At 42.7% G+C, this 14,308-nt stretch overlaps 1 protein-coding gene across 9 annotated transcripts in view; it reads left to right on the top strand.

Moving 5' to 3' along the window:
- The window catches only part of LOC310699640 (uncharacterized protein), a 77,770-nt gene that overhangs the window by 19,573 nt on the left and 43,889 nt on the right, over positions 1 to 14,308 (top strand). For 8 of the 9 annotated variants that reach the window (XR_014522188.1, XM_083487767.1, XM_083487766.1 and 5 more), the window contains 6 exons: positions 1,791 to 1,954; positions 4,094 to 4,206; positions 5,779 to 5,891; positions 6,118 to 6,327; positions 9,106 to 9,249; positions 10,022 to 10,191. Coding sequence is in view for 8 of the 9 variants with exons in the window: in XM_083487767.1 (XP_083343893.1) it covers positions 1,791 to 1,954; positions 4,094 to 4,206; positions 5,779 to 5,891; positions 6,118 to 6,327; positions 9,106 to 9,249; positions 10,022 to 10,191 (914 nt within the window). In the remaining variant the exon portion in view is untranslated. The remainder of the gene's footprint in view (positions 1 to 1,790; positions 1,955 to 4,093; positions 4,207 to 5,778; positions 5,892 to 6,117; positions 6,328 to 9,105; positions 9,250 to 10,021; positions 10,192 to 14,308) is intronic. The other variant, XM_083487765.1, reaches the window with a different exon arrangement.

The raw sequence follows: 14,308 nt of genomic DNA, 5'->3' as shown, positions 1-14,308 counted from the left end.
CTTAGATTTTTCATTGTAACATGATGTTTTGAATATGTTCGCCAGCATGTGCAATCTGCATGAACTTTTTTTACCCACAATACCCTCTACCCTTCTTATTTCCAAAATAGAAGTTTTCTTGTTTGTGCCATTTCTCAAAACTAAAAACACGCAATTTGTATACAGTATTTGCTAGATGCGCTCATTAGTCTCCATGACAGAAAAAATGGAAAATACAAAAATATGCTTATTTAAAAGCAGATACAATGTGGTGATGTTGCTACAAAATGCTTATGAGATTTGTTGGTGCTGTTTTTAAGGAAACGTTTTTCAGACAGGCTTAGAGACAAGGCATAATGACTAAAACTACATATCTCTGGAGGCAGCTCAAAACAAAAGGCTAGCCACAGTATGAACTTCAGTAGAAAAGCATTAGAAAGTAAATGCAAACAGATGCAAATACAGTTGGTAATGTGAAGCAAAAAACATGTTAAAATAGCATGATTCCGTTCAGTGCAAATTTGATATGTGTAACTGGTAGTGCTTTTGAATGAAGAAAAGGGTGTACAGTTGTGAAACCTCAGAAAATAGTATAATGGCAAACATTGCAACCAACTTTTGCTTCAGAATATCTGCATTATACATGAGCTTTTGCTTCATGATGAAAATATTAATGAAAATAAAATGAATGGTTTGGCACACCTCTAGTTTCTGCAAGATTGTGACCTGTCCTAGTAAACTATTCATGTTTAATAAAAATTTAGGCATACTGATTTGAGTGAGGTTTACTTTCAGGTAAATACATAAAGGACTGTAGTCTAACTGGCTGAATATCTGTCAGAATGTGTTCCTGTCACTTGGAGTACTAAAAGCTGCTGCACTGCGGGGTTGGCCATGATGCTTTAGTTTAGCATGTGATATAGCTAAGGCTGTATGGAAAAGAATAAATACAGTGGTGCCCTGCAAGACGAATGGGTTTTCCGTTTTTGAGCTGCTTCGCAAGACGATTTTCCCTATGGGCTTGCTTTGCAAGACGAAAATGTCTTGCGAGTGTTCCGATTTTCTTCCGCTCTCCCCCCCCCTTTTTCTAAGCCGCTAATAGCCGCTAATCCGCTAAGCCTTTAATAGCTGCTAAGCCTTTAATAGCCGCTAAACCGCTAATAGCGCTAAGCCGCTAAGCCGCTAATAGGGTTGCTTTGCAAGACGAAAAAACCGCTAGATGAAGAGACTCGCTGTAATCTTACTGGAGGGCAGTTGAGTCAGCCTGTCTTCTTTCTCTGATATTAGAAATAGCTAAAATAGCCGCTAGTGAAACCAAATCTGAAGACCAACGTTTAGACATTTGCAAAACTTGGGTAGTGGTTGTGTTCTAAGAAGAAAACAAACAGAACCATTGTCACAAGGAAGGGGTGCATTTACAAGCAAGAGGACAAACAAACAATGGAAAAATCCTGGGAAGATGGAACATAACCAAAAATCTCTCCTCACTGGAAGAGGGAGTAATTGCACCAGTTATGTGTGAAATACCATGCACTTCCAGCCAATCAAATGCTCCCGTGGAAAGATCACACACTCACCACTTAAGAATAAGAATAAGAATAATAACGGAGAGAAGCAGAGCTGTGCCTGAAGCTGCTTTTTTGGAGCAGGCAAGATGCCAGGCTGCCCACTGCAGATGGCATACCTGTCTTTTGGAGCAAGTTGGAGGAGAAATCCAATCATGGATATTATCCTCAACTATAGAGAAAGGTTCAGTTCTCACTTGACATAAGAGATCAGCATTAGTTTCCTTATAATTTTCTTCATTTCAGGCATCAGGAATCCAAAATGTCCACAGAATGCCCCATGGTGGTTTTATGATGGACACTGCTATTATTTTGAAAAGAAAAGGAAACAGCAGTACGCACAGGCAAGCATGCAGTGTTCATACTACAAGGATGTCAACCTTGTCAAAATTGACAATGAAAAGGAAAAGGTATTGTACTTCAGTGCAAGGATAAATTTGAGACAACAAAAAGACATATAATGGTACCTCAGTTAAGTACTTAATTCGTTCTGGAGGTCCGTTCTTAACCTGAAACTGTTCTTAACCTGAAGTACCACTTTAGCTAATGGGGCCTCCCGCTGCTGCCGTGCCGCCGGAGCATGATTTCTATTCTCATCCTGAAGCAAAGTTCTTAAACTGAGGTAATATGTCTGGGTTAGCGGAGTCTGTAACCTGAAGCGTGTGTAACCTGAAACATGTAACCCGAGGTACCACTGTACTGTAAAAGGTTTAAACATTGCTAGTTTCAGTTTAGGCTACCTTTCTTCCTGTTTTCAGGAAAAGCAGCTGGAAATATTTCAAAAAGGCAAAAACCCAATCATACACATCAGATCATTGAAAAGAACAGGCATAAGTACATTTAAAACTGACTAATTTAGGTTTAATGCACTGCAACTTTTTACATTTGATCAGATATGTAATCATTTAGACTGAAGAGGTAATAGACTGCTGGAAATTCATAAGCCAAATCTGACCCATTGAAGATGGTTTTCTCTCCCTATTGCTCAAGCCAAAAAGGCAGAAGGGTGTGGAAGGCATGTAAGCCTCAGAAATGGGACTGGCTGGCAGGTCGTTTGGGAGACTGGTGAGCAGAGCCTAGACCGTTCTCTAGCCAAGCTAGGTACATGCACTAAGGTACAACAGAGGGAGGGAAAAGGCTAGCTGGATGGCTAAGAACTAAAGAAAACTAATAGTACTCCCTCTCAAGAAAAAAACAAAGTAGATTTGTACCTTGAAAGTCCTGCTATATCTAGCCCAGTGTATAGGTGCTGTGATGATAAGAAGGTGATGATCTGTGCCACAGTCAGCTCCAGGTCTTGTTTTTGCTGACTGTATTGAGCTTCTCCATCTTTGGCTGCAGAGAATATAATCAATCTGATTTCGATGCTGCCCATCTGGTGATGTCCATGTGTAGAGTTGTCTCTTGTGTTGTTGGAAAAGAGTGTTTGTGATGACCAGCTTGAGTAAACTAGCTGGTGCTAAAAAGCAATCTAGGGAATAGTGGGAGGAAAATTGCTTGTATCAATCTATTTACCATCAAGGCCTGAAGTACATGGCTGAAGAGCTGTAACGCCTGTACCAGTGTTTTAAGTAGTGTTACAAAGGCTTAGCACTTCTACTGACTGCCGAGCAGTAGCAAGATTCCAGGACAGTTCTAGGTGCCCAACCAGAATCTGTGCTCCTTTAAGAATCAAGACGCAGTGGAAGCTGTTGTAGCTTTAAGAAATATGTCTTATTCACATAAAAGGTAAAGGGACCTCTGACCATTAGGTCCAGTCATGACCGACTCTGGGGTTGCGGTGCTCATCTCGCTTTATTGGCCGAGGGAGCCGGCGTACAGCTTCTGGGTCATGTGGCCGGCATGACTAAGCCGCTTCTGGCGAACCAGAGCAGCGCACGGAAACACCGTTTACCTTCCCGCCGGAGCGGTACCTATTTATTTGCACTTTGACGTGCTTTTGAACTGCTAGGTGGACAGGAGCAGGGACCGAGCAACGGGAGCTCACCCCGTCCGACCTTCTGATGGGCAAGTCCTAGGCTCTGTGATTTAACCCACAGCACCACCCGCGTCCTTCTTATTCACATACTTACACCTGAATTTAGATGGAAGGAGTCATTGCAAGAGGGGCGTGTTCCCCACAGCAGTGCAGCACTGGAGCCCACCCTTACTTCAGTCACCCTGCCAAGATTATTTCTGGCTTTTGTTCCCCTTCTTCTTCCCAGCACATCCCTACTCCAAGCAACTCCTCCCTATCCCAAGAACATTTTCAGAGGCATATTTTTTTCATGTGAGCACCACCTGCTCCCTCCCTATCACCTTGACTACCCTGTCTTTCACAGTCCTGAGACCCTTCCTTTGATGTGCTAATGGTGGCAATCAACATCTTTGTCTTTTAATGACTTTGCATAAGCCATCCCAAGGATCCTTTGTCTAGCAGGGTTCTGTAGCTTGCATCTGTCATCAACCAACAGTACCTGTTGAATTCCATCCATCCCAATACAGATTCCAGATATTTGTTCAGGTCTTAAATTTGATAAGCTGTTTTTAAAAGAGATTTCTTTTTCTAGAAGTGGCTTAATACTATGATGGAAAGTCAGAGTTGGATTGGTTTGCTACAGGAAGGAAGTGTATGGAAATGGAGTGACGGCCGAGAAGCTGTTGATCCATTACACTACTCCTGGTAAGCATTCAATTTCAGCAGTTGCAGGAAAAGAGCATAGTTCCATAGTTACTTCCATAGTACCTATTGAGCATTGTTTTTAATAACACTCTTGCTCAGTTATAACTCACAAATTGTCATCAGAAGAGGATGCTAAAGAAGGCTTTGGTGATGAGAAGCATTTTGGAAGGTAAGGCCTACAGACTGACGGAGAGAGTTATTCTCTGGAAGATATACATTTCCCCCCCATTCTTTTGTGACTGCCTTCCTTCAGTTTTGTTTGAATGGAATAATATTGTTACATGTCACCATAATCTCCATGTGCAGTGTGAGATTCCAGGAGCTTACCCAGGATTGCGTTTCCATTGGAAAGACAGTGGAGGCTAGTGTCTTTAAGAAATTTGGTTTATTAACACATTTACCCCTGGAAATCTACAATGGAGGGGGTGCAGAACATTTTACCCTAAGAGTGTCTCTCATCCCACCCCCCCCCATAGCTTCAGCAAGCTTAGTTCCAATGCAGCAGTCAGTCATGGCCCCTTGTCTCTTAATGCAGCCTCTTCCAGGCAGCAGCCAAGTTGGTTCTGCCTGCCCAGCAGTTCTTGGGGTCTGACCTTTGTTCTCTTTCCCAGCACACCTCTCACCCAAAACCCAAGCCTCCTATGAAATTACTCTTTTTCTAGTCACCCCTCCCCATCTCCTGTTAATTGTCCTGCCTCTGTCCACTCCTCAGAACCAGGATGGGTGGTGGAGAGGACAGTTCATTTGTATTGCCAAAATCCTTAATGGCCCTGGTATTGGTTTTTAATGGCTCTGCACCTAGTTACCAGGCACCAACCCAGGGATTCCACATCTGACACAGTTCAGCAGGTTGCATTTTCCAGTCCTTATCCAAATATTAGCTAGATTCTGACATTTATTAATTTCTTAGGTTTAGGGAAATCTCCCCTCCCAATTTACAGGTCGCCTCCGTTAACATTTTGCATTCCAAAGAAAACCATTGAAAAAGCCTGCAAACACCTCGTTCTGCCCTTGCCTCTATTCCACCCTTTCAGTGACGTCTTTATGGCATTTCCAGGTCACTTCCACATTTGGCATGATTTGTATAGACTTGGTCGTGCACATATTGAACATGCGTAAACTGGGGGCTGCCTGTTTATCAATATAACTGGATTTTTGTTCTGTTCAGTAATATAAAGGCAGTTGGTCCCACTTTCCTGTGACACCACACTACTATGTTTAGTGTTGAGCTATTGTTTCATCCATTCTCTTTTAATTTGGGAAATGGACTCTCAGAGATGTCCCTAATTTCTATGCCATCTGCTTTTTGTTTGAATTCTGCTTTTAGATTTCAGTTTTTTCTACATATTCTAGAAATGTTTCCGGTTTGCTTTTAATTAGACAACATACAACATTATAAAGTCGCTCTATGAAGTAAACAAATTGGTTCTGCATTCTCAGGAATACTGCTGTATAGAGTACAGAAATGTATGGGATATTCAGTTGTTGGGTTTTTTAAAATTTTGTAAGGCAGAGAGTATAAATAAACTGCATTGTTAATTCTACCAGCTTATTTTTTATATTTTTAATCAGGTTATGGGACTTTCCTGCCACAGCAAATGGATGTGTTACGATGGTTAGAGGAGGCAGACTTATGGCATTACCATGCACTGAGCAACATTTCTATGTTTGTAAAAAAGAAATAGGTACTGATTGGAATATTTGATTGTTATACAATATAAATGCTCATCATAGGATCACGTAACCTTTTGCTCTGTTTTATGATTATGAATCTGAATTTGCCCAGAGTAAGTATGATTCATTGTAGTGACTAAGATTCCTAAATTTGCTTTCTTTCATATTCATGCTGTCAGTAATCTTGCTACTAAATTATAATCATGTTACTAAATTGTCTCTTCTTTTTTAAAAAAGTTGGTCCTGACATTTTCATTGAATACCCTGGGAAAATAATGCTGGCTGTTCACCCCCTGGCTGTGTACAAAAACTTTGAGGAAGCAAGATTCTTTTGTATATTAAGAGAGAACTGTACTGGAATAAGTAGCTGGCCAGACAAACATTTTCTTGTCACAGGAATGGAAATGGTATCAGGTGTGAGGCATCATGTATTTCACTTGAAGACCGGTAAGAATCATTTCTGGTTTTGTAGTTGTTTGGTGCACTGGAATGCTGAGTAAAGATTCAAAATTCCGAGCTATAATAGCTCCAAATAGGAGTTTGAAATGTCCTGGAAATATTGTGAAGGATCAGAACCAGTAGAACTTAAAAATTGACCAAATTTAGGGATTTTTTCCTATAAAGTGATTCCTTGTGGGGGTGGGAGCCAACAAAATTTGTGGATGGGGTTGCACTCCTAAAGGAGCAGGTCTGTAACTTGGTAGTACTCCTAGATACACCTAGGTACAAGAGGCCCAAATATCTCTAGCAGTTTCACCTAGTATACCAGCTACGCTCGTATTTGGATTGGGATAACTTGGACACTGTAGTCCATGAATTGGTAACTTCAAGTCTGGATTACTGTAATGCACGGTATGTAGTACTGCCCTACTTTGGAACCTCCAGCAGGTGAAGAAAGCGTCAGTTTGACTGCAGATGGGGTCAGAAAGCCAACAGCATGTGGCACCTCTGCTAAAACATCTGGACTGGCTGCCTATATGCTACTGGGCCGGGTTCATATATTACCGTATGTCAATAGCCAAAGCCCTGAACAGTTTGAGTCCAGGTTACCATAAGGAGTGTCTGAACCCTAATATCCCAGCCCAAACACTGAGATCATCTGGAGGCATGCTAGTTGTATCCCATGTTACATTGAGATGGCTCAGTATCCTGCTAAATAATAAACTTGAGAGCATGTTTTTTATCTTGAAGCTTGCAGGTTCCAACCCATCCCAATGCATTCCAGGAGCCATTCAAAAAGTGCTAACATGCTTTTGAGGGGTACCCTCATATTATACCATGGGACTTGGCACACAGTTTGAGAACTACTGGTCTAAGAGATATTGAGCTAGGAAGCATAGGAAGCAAACCAAATTGGGGGAGGGGGGAATATGATAACTTGGTGATACAATACTGACATACATTGTGTGTGTGTGTGTGTGAGAGAGAGAGAGAGAGAGAGCGCTAGTGAGAGAGCACGTACAGCATAGAAGAAATGGAGAAAAGTGAATTGACCAGGATAGACAAACTGAAGAAGAGGGAGCATAGTAGAAAATAAAAGACAAATGTAGTAGAATGTAATTGGAAAGGGAGGTTAAATAAAGGCCCAAGAGATATAGTAAGCTGTGGAAACTGGAGCTGGCAGACGTAGCATAGCCTTGCCAACATCTTGATATTTGACAACATTAACTGTTACGTTGCCTAACATGTTTAATTCTGTATTTTTCCTTCTTGTAAATTTCTATTTATCTTGTTGCTTAGCACTTGGATGATAAAGTAAGTTATTGCACTTTGTATTTCTTCTGTATCAAAGGTGCTAAATATCCATATGCTTATATTACTCTTTTAGGGTTGTGTTGCCCACAGTGTTTCCATGCTGTTGCGGGGAACTACAGTACTTTCCTCACAAATGACCCATATATTTTGTTGCTATTCTGTGGCTTTCTCAGGGCAGTCATACATCCTATTGTATTCTAGGGGTTTATTGGAACTTTTATACAATTTACCTGCTTTGCAACTGTCACAGTAATACTCAGGGTTTTTTATGTTTTCTATTTGATTGCTGCTTTAAAACAATGCTGAGCCAACTCCAGCTGCTCTCACTGTAGTAATATGATTTTCTGCTTACTGTTCTATGTTCAGCTGAGAATGAGAAAATGCTGCTTAGCTTTTGAGTTTGAAGCACCTGGAAGTGTTGGGAACACATCCAGGTTTTAATAATCAGCACAGATAAGAAAGGAGGAGATCCCATGATGTTTTAGAATAGTCCAACTCATACATTCTCTGCTCAACCCTGTTAGTACATCACTCCGTGATTTATTTCACACAGGCTGAGACAAAGCATCCAGAATGGGTATAATTCCATAAGCTGAAGTGATGATTCAGAATTTAACACTGCTGTAATTATTTACAGTTTTAGTAGTCCTTATTTACTTCTTCCTGAAACATAATTTTTCATCTTGAAGGCTGCAGTATCTTCTGAACAGCCTTCTATAGGTCATGGTCTCTTTACAGGTCTCAGTTGGGCTGCTTGGTGTGATGCCCACTCACTGGTTATTGACTCCCTTTACTGTTGACAAGAGGATTGTGCAGTACAGTTGTACCTTGGTTCTTGAACAGAACTCCCGGAACCATTCAAAAACCGTTTTGACTCCTGGAACCATTCAAAAACCAAGGCACAGCTTCTGATTGGCTGCAGGAGCATCCTGCATCCAATCGGAAGCAGCGCTGGACATTTGGCTTCCAAAAATTGTTCGACAACCAGAACACTTCTGGGTTTCAATCGTTCAGGAGGCGATTTGTTCAGGAGCCAAGGTGTTTGAGATCCAAGATATGATGGTAATCAGTAGTTTGTCCATGGTGAAGCATGTTGCTGTGGTAAAACACTGAATCTTACTGTAAAAAAATATTAGGGCTGGATTCAGCTGACCAGTCCACCTAGTGAAAGCCCACGCAGCAACTTCCGATAGCATGCTGTGGCTTCTCCATCCTCCCCACCATGGCCCCAAAATTTGCTCATGGGGAGGTCAGGATAATCCCTAGAACAGTACATGGGAGGAGGAGAGGAGAACTCATTCCATCAGGCAAGCAGAAATTCTTGTGCTGACAAAATTATCTCCTTAATACTATGTTGAATTCCTCCCTATATGTTTGCCTGTGTATTTGTAGCTTGGAATATTTTTCTCATACATAGATGTCCAAGCCTGCTTTGTTACTTTAAAAATATTGAAATTCTCTGCACTCTAGCTTGTTCACCAGGACGTTACGGGTATGGATGTGGGGAAGAATGTCCACCATGCAGAGATAATGCCCTTTGTAACATGTTGACTGGTTTCTGTGATGAGAAAGCCTTCTGCAGAGACACATCCTCTATAGAGAGGTGTTCAGAAAGTAAGCTTAAAAAACAAACAAAAATAAATAAATTTAGTTTATATGAAATATTGCTGTCTTTGTTCTGTGGCTGAAGCGGGTCTTCAAAATATCCCTAAATGCTTCTCTGTTTTCAGGATCATTTTAATGGAAATGAAACAGAACACTGCTGTTTCCCCATGTGCCCTGGTGCATATTTTGTCTTGTAGTTGCTTAGCTCAGTACAGAGCAGATGTTCATGCTCTTAGTACCACCCTTTGAATGATGGAGACTAGGACCATGCCTTAAGAGTGGCTGCACTAGCATTGTTTGAGCGCCTGCTCATCCTTTCAGAGGTGATTACACGCAAATTTAATGCCTAGTTTAGCCAGTTCTGTAACAAGAACCATTCTCTGAATATGACTTCTACATTGCAATGAATTGGGAAAAGCCTCCAAGCAGAATAAATATTATGCAGTGTGTTGTTCACAGATCAGATACATATTTCTGCCCCAGTGAATCATGATGGTTGTGGAAACTAGTGATTGGCACCCCATGGATTCTCTTTGGATTGGAATAAGGGGAGCTATTCCCCCCACCCCAATCTGAATTTGAGCTAATCTTTACCAAATCCACAGTTCTCTGGAAAATGTAGTTTCTCTGTCTTTTTCTACAGGCCATCCCTATATTTTTTGTTGATATCATGAGAGTGAATTTCTTGAGACTGGGAAGTTTCTGTTTGCACAGGGTAAATGTTTTGCATATTTGTTTTGGCATGAGTATGAAGTGGCTTTTTGTGCATTTGTTTTTAAAGGCACAGTCAGCCAGAGATGTCCAGATATGGGTAAATGGCGCTACTGGAACAGATACTGTTACTATTTCTCTGTCCATATTGATGCTGAAAAACGCTGGGAAGAAGCCAATTCTTCGTGCAGTCGTTTTAGGGCTGCTGAACTTCTATGGATTGAAGATCAAGATGATCTGGTATGGCTATTTTACCATTAGTGTGAAATATACTCAGAGTCGCAAAGTGATTTCATGCTCTTTATTCAGCTCATAGTGGTGAGGAGGAATGAATGAAAGTCCCCTCACAGTATCTGCTTTATATACATTATTTACACAATGGGCTGCACATGATTGGCTAATTCCAGAATTCTACTGTAAGCCAATCAGGTTGTGGATTCACTTCTATCTGGAGCAGGATTGGGTGGTTCCTGCCAACCAATCATACTGCTGCATTGTTCTAGGACCAATCAGACTGCTGCATTCTGAATCCTATTGTTCTAGGACGGGGGTCGGCAACCTGCGGCTCCAGAGCCGCATGCGGCTCTTTAAAGCCTTTGCTGCGGCTCCGGGGCGGAGGCGCGGGGCGGAGGCGAGGGGACGGGGCGAGGGGAGGGCGCGAGGGAAGGAGGCGGGGGCGAGGGGAGGGCGCGAGGGAAGGAGGCGGGGGCGAGGGGAGGGCGCGAGGGAAGGAGGCGAGGGGACGGGGCGAGGGGAGGGCGCGAGGGAAGGAGGCGGGGGCGAGGGGACGGGGCGAGGGGAGGGCGCGTGGGAAGGAGGCGAGGGGCGAGCGCGAGGGAAGGAGGCGAGGGGCGAGGGGAGGGCATGAGGGGCGGGGGCGAGGGGAGGGCGCGAGGGAAGGAGGCGAGGGGCGGGGGCGAGGGGAGGGCGCGAGGGAAGGAGGCGGAGGAGTTAGTTGCCTGAAGCCACTGTTCAAAACTGGTCACTGTTTTGAAGGGGAGTGAAGAACACACACTCAAAACAAGGTAACTTGTTAATTTAATGTTTATTATGTTTACTGATTTGTGCTTTGTGACTGTTTGAGGTGGGTTTTTTCTTGGGAGGCTTGTCTCTAGCAAAGTAAGTCCTCGCTATTTGGTCACATGCGCAGTGGCTTCGGAGCTCCAACACTTGCTTTGCCGGCTGCTTTCAAAAGCGTCGGAATCAGCTGTGCTGTTGCTGGGTAACCGGATCGTCCCAGCAGCCATCTTATCTGCCCATGTGGTCTTCTGAGGCGGCCGCCATCTTACTATAGGAAATTCCACGTGGGAGTTAGTTGCCTGAAGCCCCTTTTTAAACTTAAGCAGGGGGAAGTTTGGTGAATTGTTTTCCTTAACGTTATGCAGCAGCTTATTGCTGGTCTTTGTCGTCCCGCCTTTGTAAGCAGGCTGCATTGAAAGGGGGCATATACACTGGTCACTGTTTTGAAGGGGAGTGAAGAACACACACTCAAAAAAAGGAAACTTGTTAATTTAAAGTTTATTTCTATGAGGAGGAGTAATTCTGAGGGGTCAAACAAAGAAATAATAAAAAGTGTCAAAAAAGGTATTTTTATAATGACGAATGCCTCATTATTATATATTATTTACATCAGGCACTGATTATGATTTATGGTACACTGGGGCCCTGATTAATTTTCTATGGCATTTTGGGGCATTGGTTATTGGGCATAGCAAGTTGCGGTCGTGTGGAATTTGTGCTTTGTGACCGTTTGAAGTGGGGTTTTTTTCTTGGGAAGCTGGGCGGTGCGAAGAGAGGGATTATTTTTATAATGACGAGGATGACATTGGGCCCTCATTATTAATTATTATTTACATCAGGCACTGATTATGATTTATGGTTCACTGGGGCCCTGGTTAATTTTGTATGGCATTTTGTGGCATTGATTATTGGGCATAGCAAGTCGCGGTCGCGTGGAATTCCATGTGGAGTTAGTTGCCGGAAGCCCCTTTTTAGTTGCTTGAAGCCCCTTTTTAAACTTAAGCAGGGGAAAGTTTGGTGAAAGTTTGGTGAATTGCTGCCAAGGAGTATGGTGGAGTCTCCTTCTTTGGAGGTCTTTAAGCAGAGGCTTGACAACCATATCTCAGGAGTGCTCTGATGGTGTTTCCTGCTTGGCAGGGGGTTGGACTCGATGGCCCTTGTGGTCTCTTCCACATATGTATGTGAGCAGGTCTTCTCCAACATGAACTATATTAAAAACAAACACCGATCACGCCTCACAGATGACAGCTTGCAAGCCTGTGTGAAAATGAAGGTGACGTCTTACAGCCCTGATGTGCAGACACTGAGCACTGAGGTTCAGGAGCAAAAGTCCCATTAACCTGGTTACCTGGTTGTAAATTAAATATTTTAATTAGCTATTAATTTGTCCTTTTTTCTTGAGATTGACAGCTGACTGCACGATCCTGTATATATAGCATTAAGGCAAGAAACAATATATGCAGTGTTATATTTGTTTTAAATGTTGCAATGTTTTTGTGGCTCCCAGTTGTTGTTGTTTTTTCGGAAACGGGTCCAAGTGGCTCTTTTTGTCTTAAAGGTTGCAGACCCCTGTTCTAGGACCAGACTGCTGCATTTTGGATCCTATTGTTCTAGGACCAATCAGACTGCTGCAGTTTGGATCCTATTCAACTCAGTACATAACAAGTGACTCTTGTCTTAATTGGCCTGTACTTCCAGAACTTTAGCACCTATGTAGAAGTATGACAATTCAGAAGAATGCTGTACTTTTTTATTAATATTGCAGGCACTGTACAGTAAAAAAATGTTTCTACACTTTTATGTTATTCTTTCCAAGCTGATGCAAGTTCCTTTAGTGATGCTGTTGCAAAGAATTGCTGTAAGAATCCCCAGAATCTCAATTATCATTTTTTAAATGGTAAGACCTGAGAAGGCTGGTTCATACCTGTCCACATGGTGAATTAGTACATGCTCCTCTACGTGTCACACATAGAAGGCAATATTCATCTGGATTCTCTGCCTGAAAGCTTGTTGCACGCATTCACTTCTACCCTCACCCCCACCTTTTTAGAGGGAAACATTTCATGTGTGGACATAGATGCAGAATGCCCAGATCACATGTTACCTCAGCCTGATGAACAAACCTACAAGTTACTGGCCTGCGAAACTTCATACTAGCTTACTTCTGCAAGCTGTTTTACTGGCCCTTGCTATTGCCAGTACATACCATAGCCAGGTACACACACTCTGTCATGTAACTTCTTCTTCTGCTCTGCAACACATTGTTTACCTTTGCTTGCTCCTTCCCAGCCATTCATGGTGCTTTGCTGGTCCAAAGAATTTTGTTCCCACGGTTGAATTGCTAGCAGAGGGTTAGCAGAAGGGCAGCGCATTCTGGTTTCTGCTGTTGGCCAGGGGACCAAAGGCCACTAGGAGGCTGCTCCCCCTGCCTCTCAGAAAGATAATTGGGACAAGGGTAAGACCAATCAACCCCATCCATTGGCCAGAGAAGGAGCAGCTGAAGGGAGCTTATTTCCTCCCATCCTTTCTGGAAAGAACAGTGCTCCAGTTGCTAGTTTCCCTGGGATTGTAGGAGCAAGGAGATAGGCTACATCCAAAAAAGGACAAAGGAACAGGGGCTACCACATGCATTTCAAACAATAACACCAGCAAGAATAGATCAACTTGGCCCTACTGGATACAAGTGCCCACTTCTATATTACTATTTTATTCATGCCTTAAAGTACCTTTCCATTCCACTGTGTGTCTTTGTAAGCCTAATATGGCTGGGGATGAGCAGTGGCATACAGAACACCAAGGTATACATATCTGAATGATTAGTTGAATGAGCATCTGATTTATGTTTGTCCTTCCTGGCTCAGTAAGTGATACATATGTTAATGTCTAATTTTGCACAAAGATCCTCCTTATGTATTAACCCTGCTGTTCAACCAAAAAGGCTTCCAAGGTGACTTAGATAAGTTCAACAATAGACAGCACAGTCCCTCCCTGCAGGCTTCCTGTCTAAAAGACGCAGCATGAGATGAGGGACTAGGAAAAGCAAAATCTGGCACTTAGTCTTAAACTTACAAAGTTATTTTAATAACCTGTTTGAGGGCGAGGAGGAGCCAACTGAAGCTGGTCCCTCTGCACAATCCACAGAGGGTGTTGTTCTTCCCATCTCTCCCTCTATCCCAGCCAGATGAATTGGCTGCCAATCAATGACAATTGAGAGAGCTGGAACTACTCTTCCATCAGTTGTCCTCTTTTAGGTGCTGGTAGGACACAAAGGACAACCTCTGTAAAAAAATCTTAACATTTGGGGAGATTCAGGTGGGGAAAAGTGGTCCTTGAGATA

The sequence above is a fragment of the Podarcis liolepis genome (genome assembly GCF_965112155.1).
Source record: "Podarcis liolepis genome assembly, chromosome: 2".
NCBI classification, from domain to species: Eukaryota; Metazoa; Chordata; class Lepidosauria; order Squamata; family Lacertidae; genus Podarcis; species Podarcis liolepis.
The sequence above is the reverse complement of the archived record's forward strand: the minus strand, read 5'-3'. Positions and strand labels throughout refer to the sequence as shown.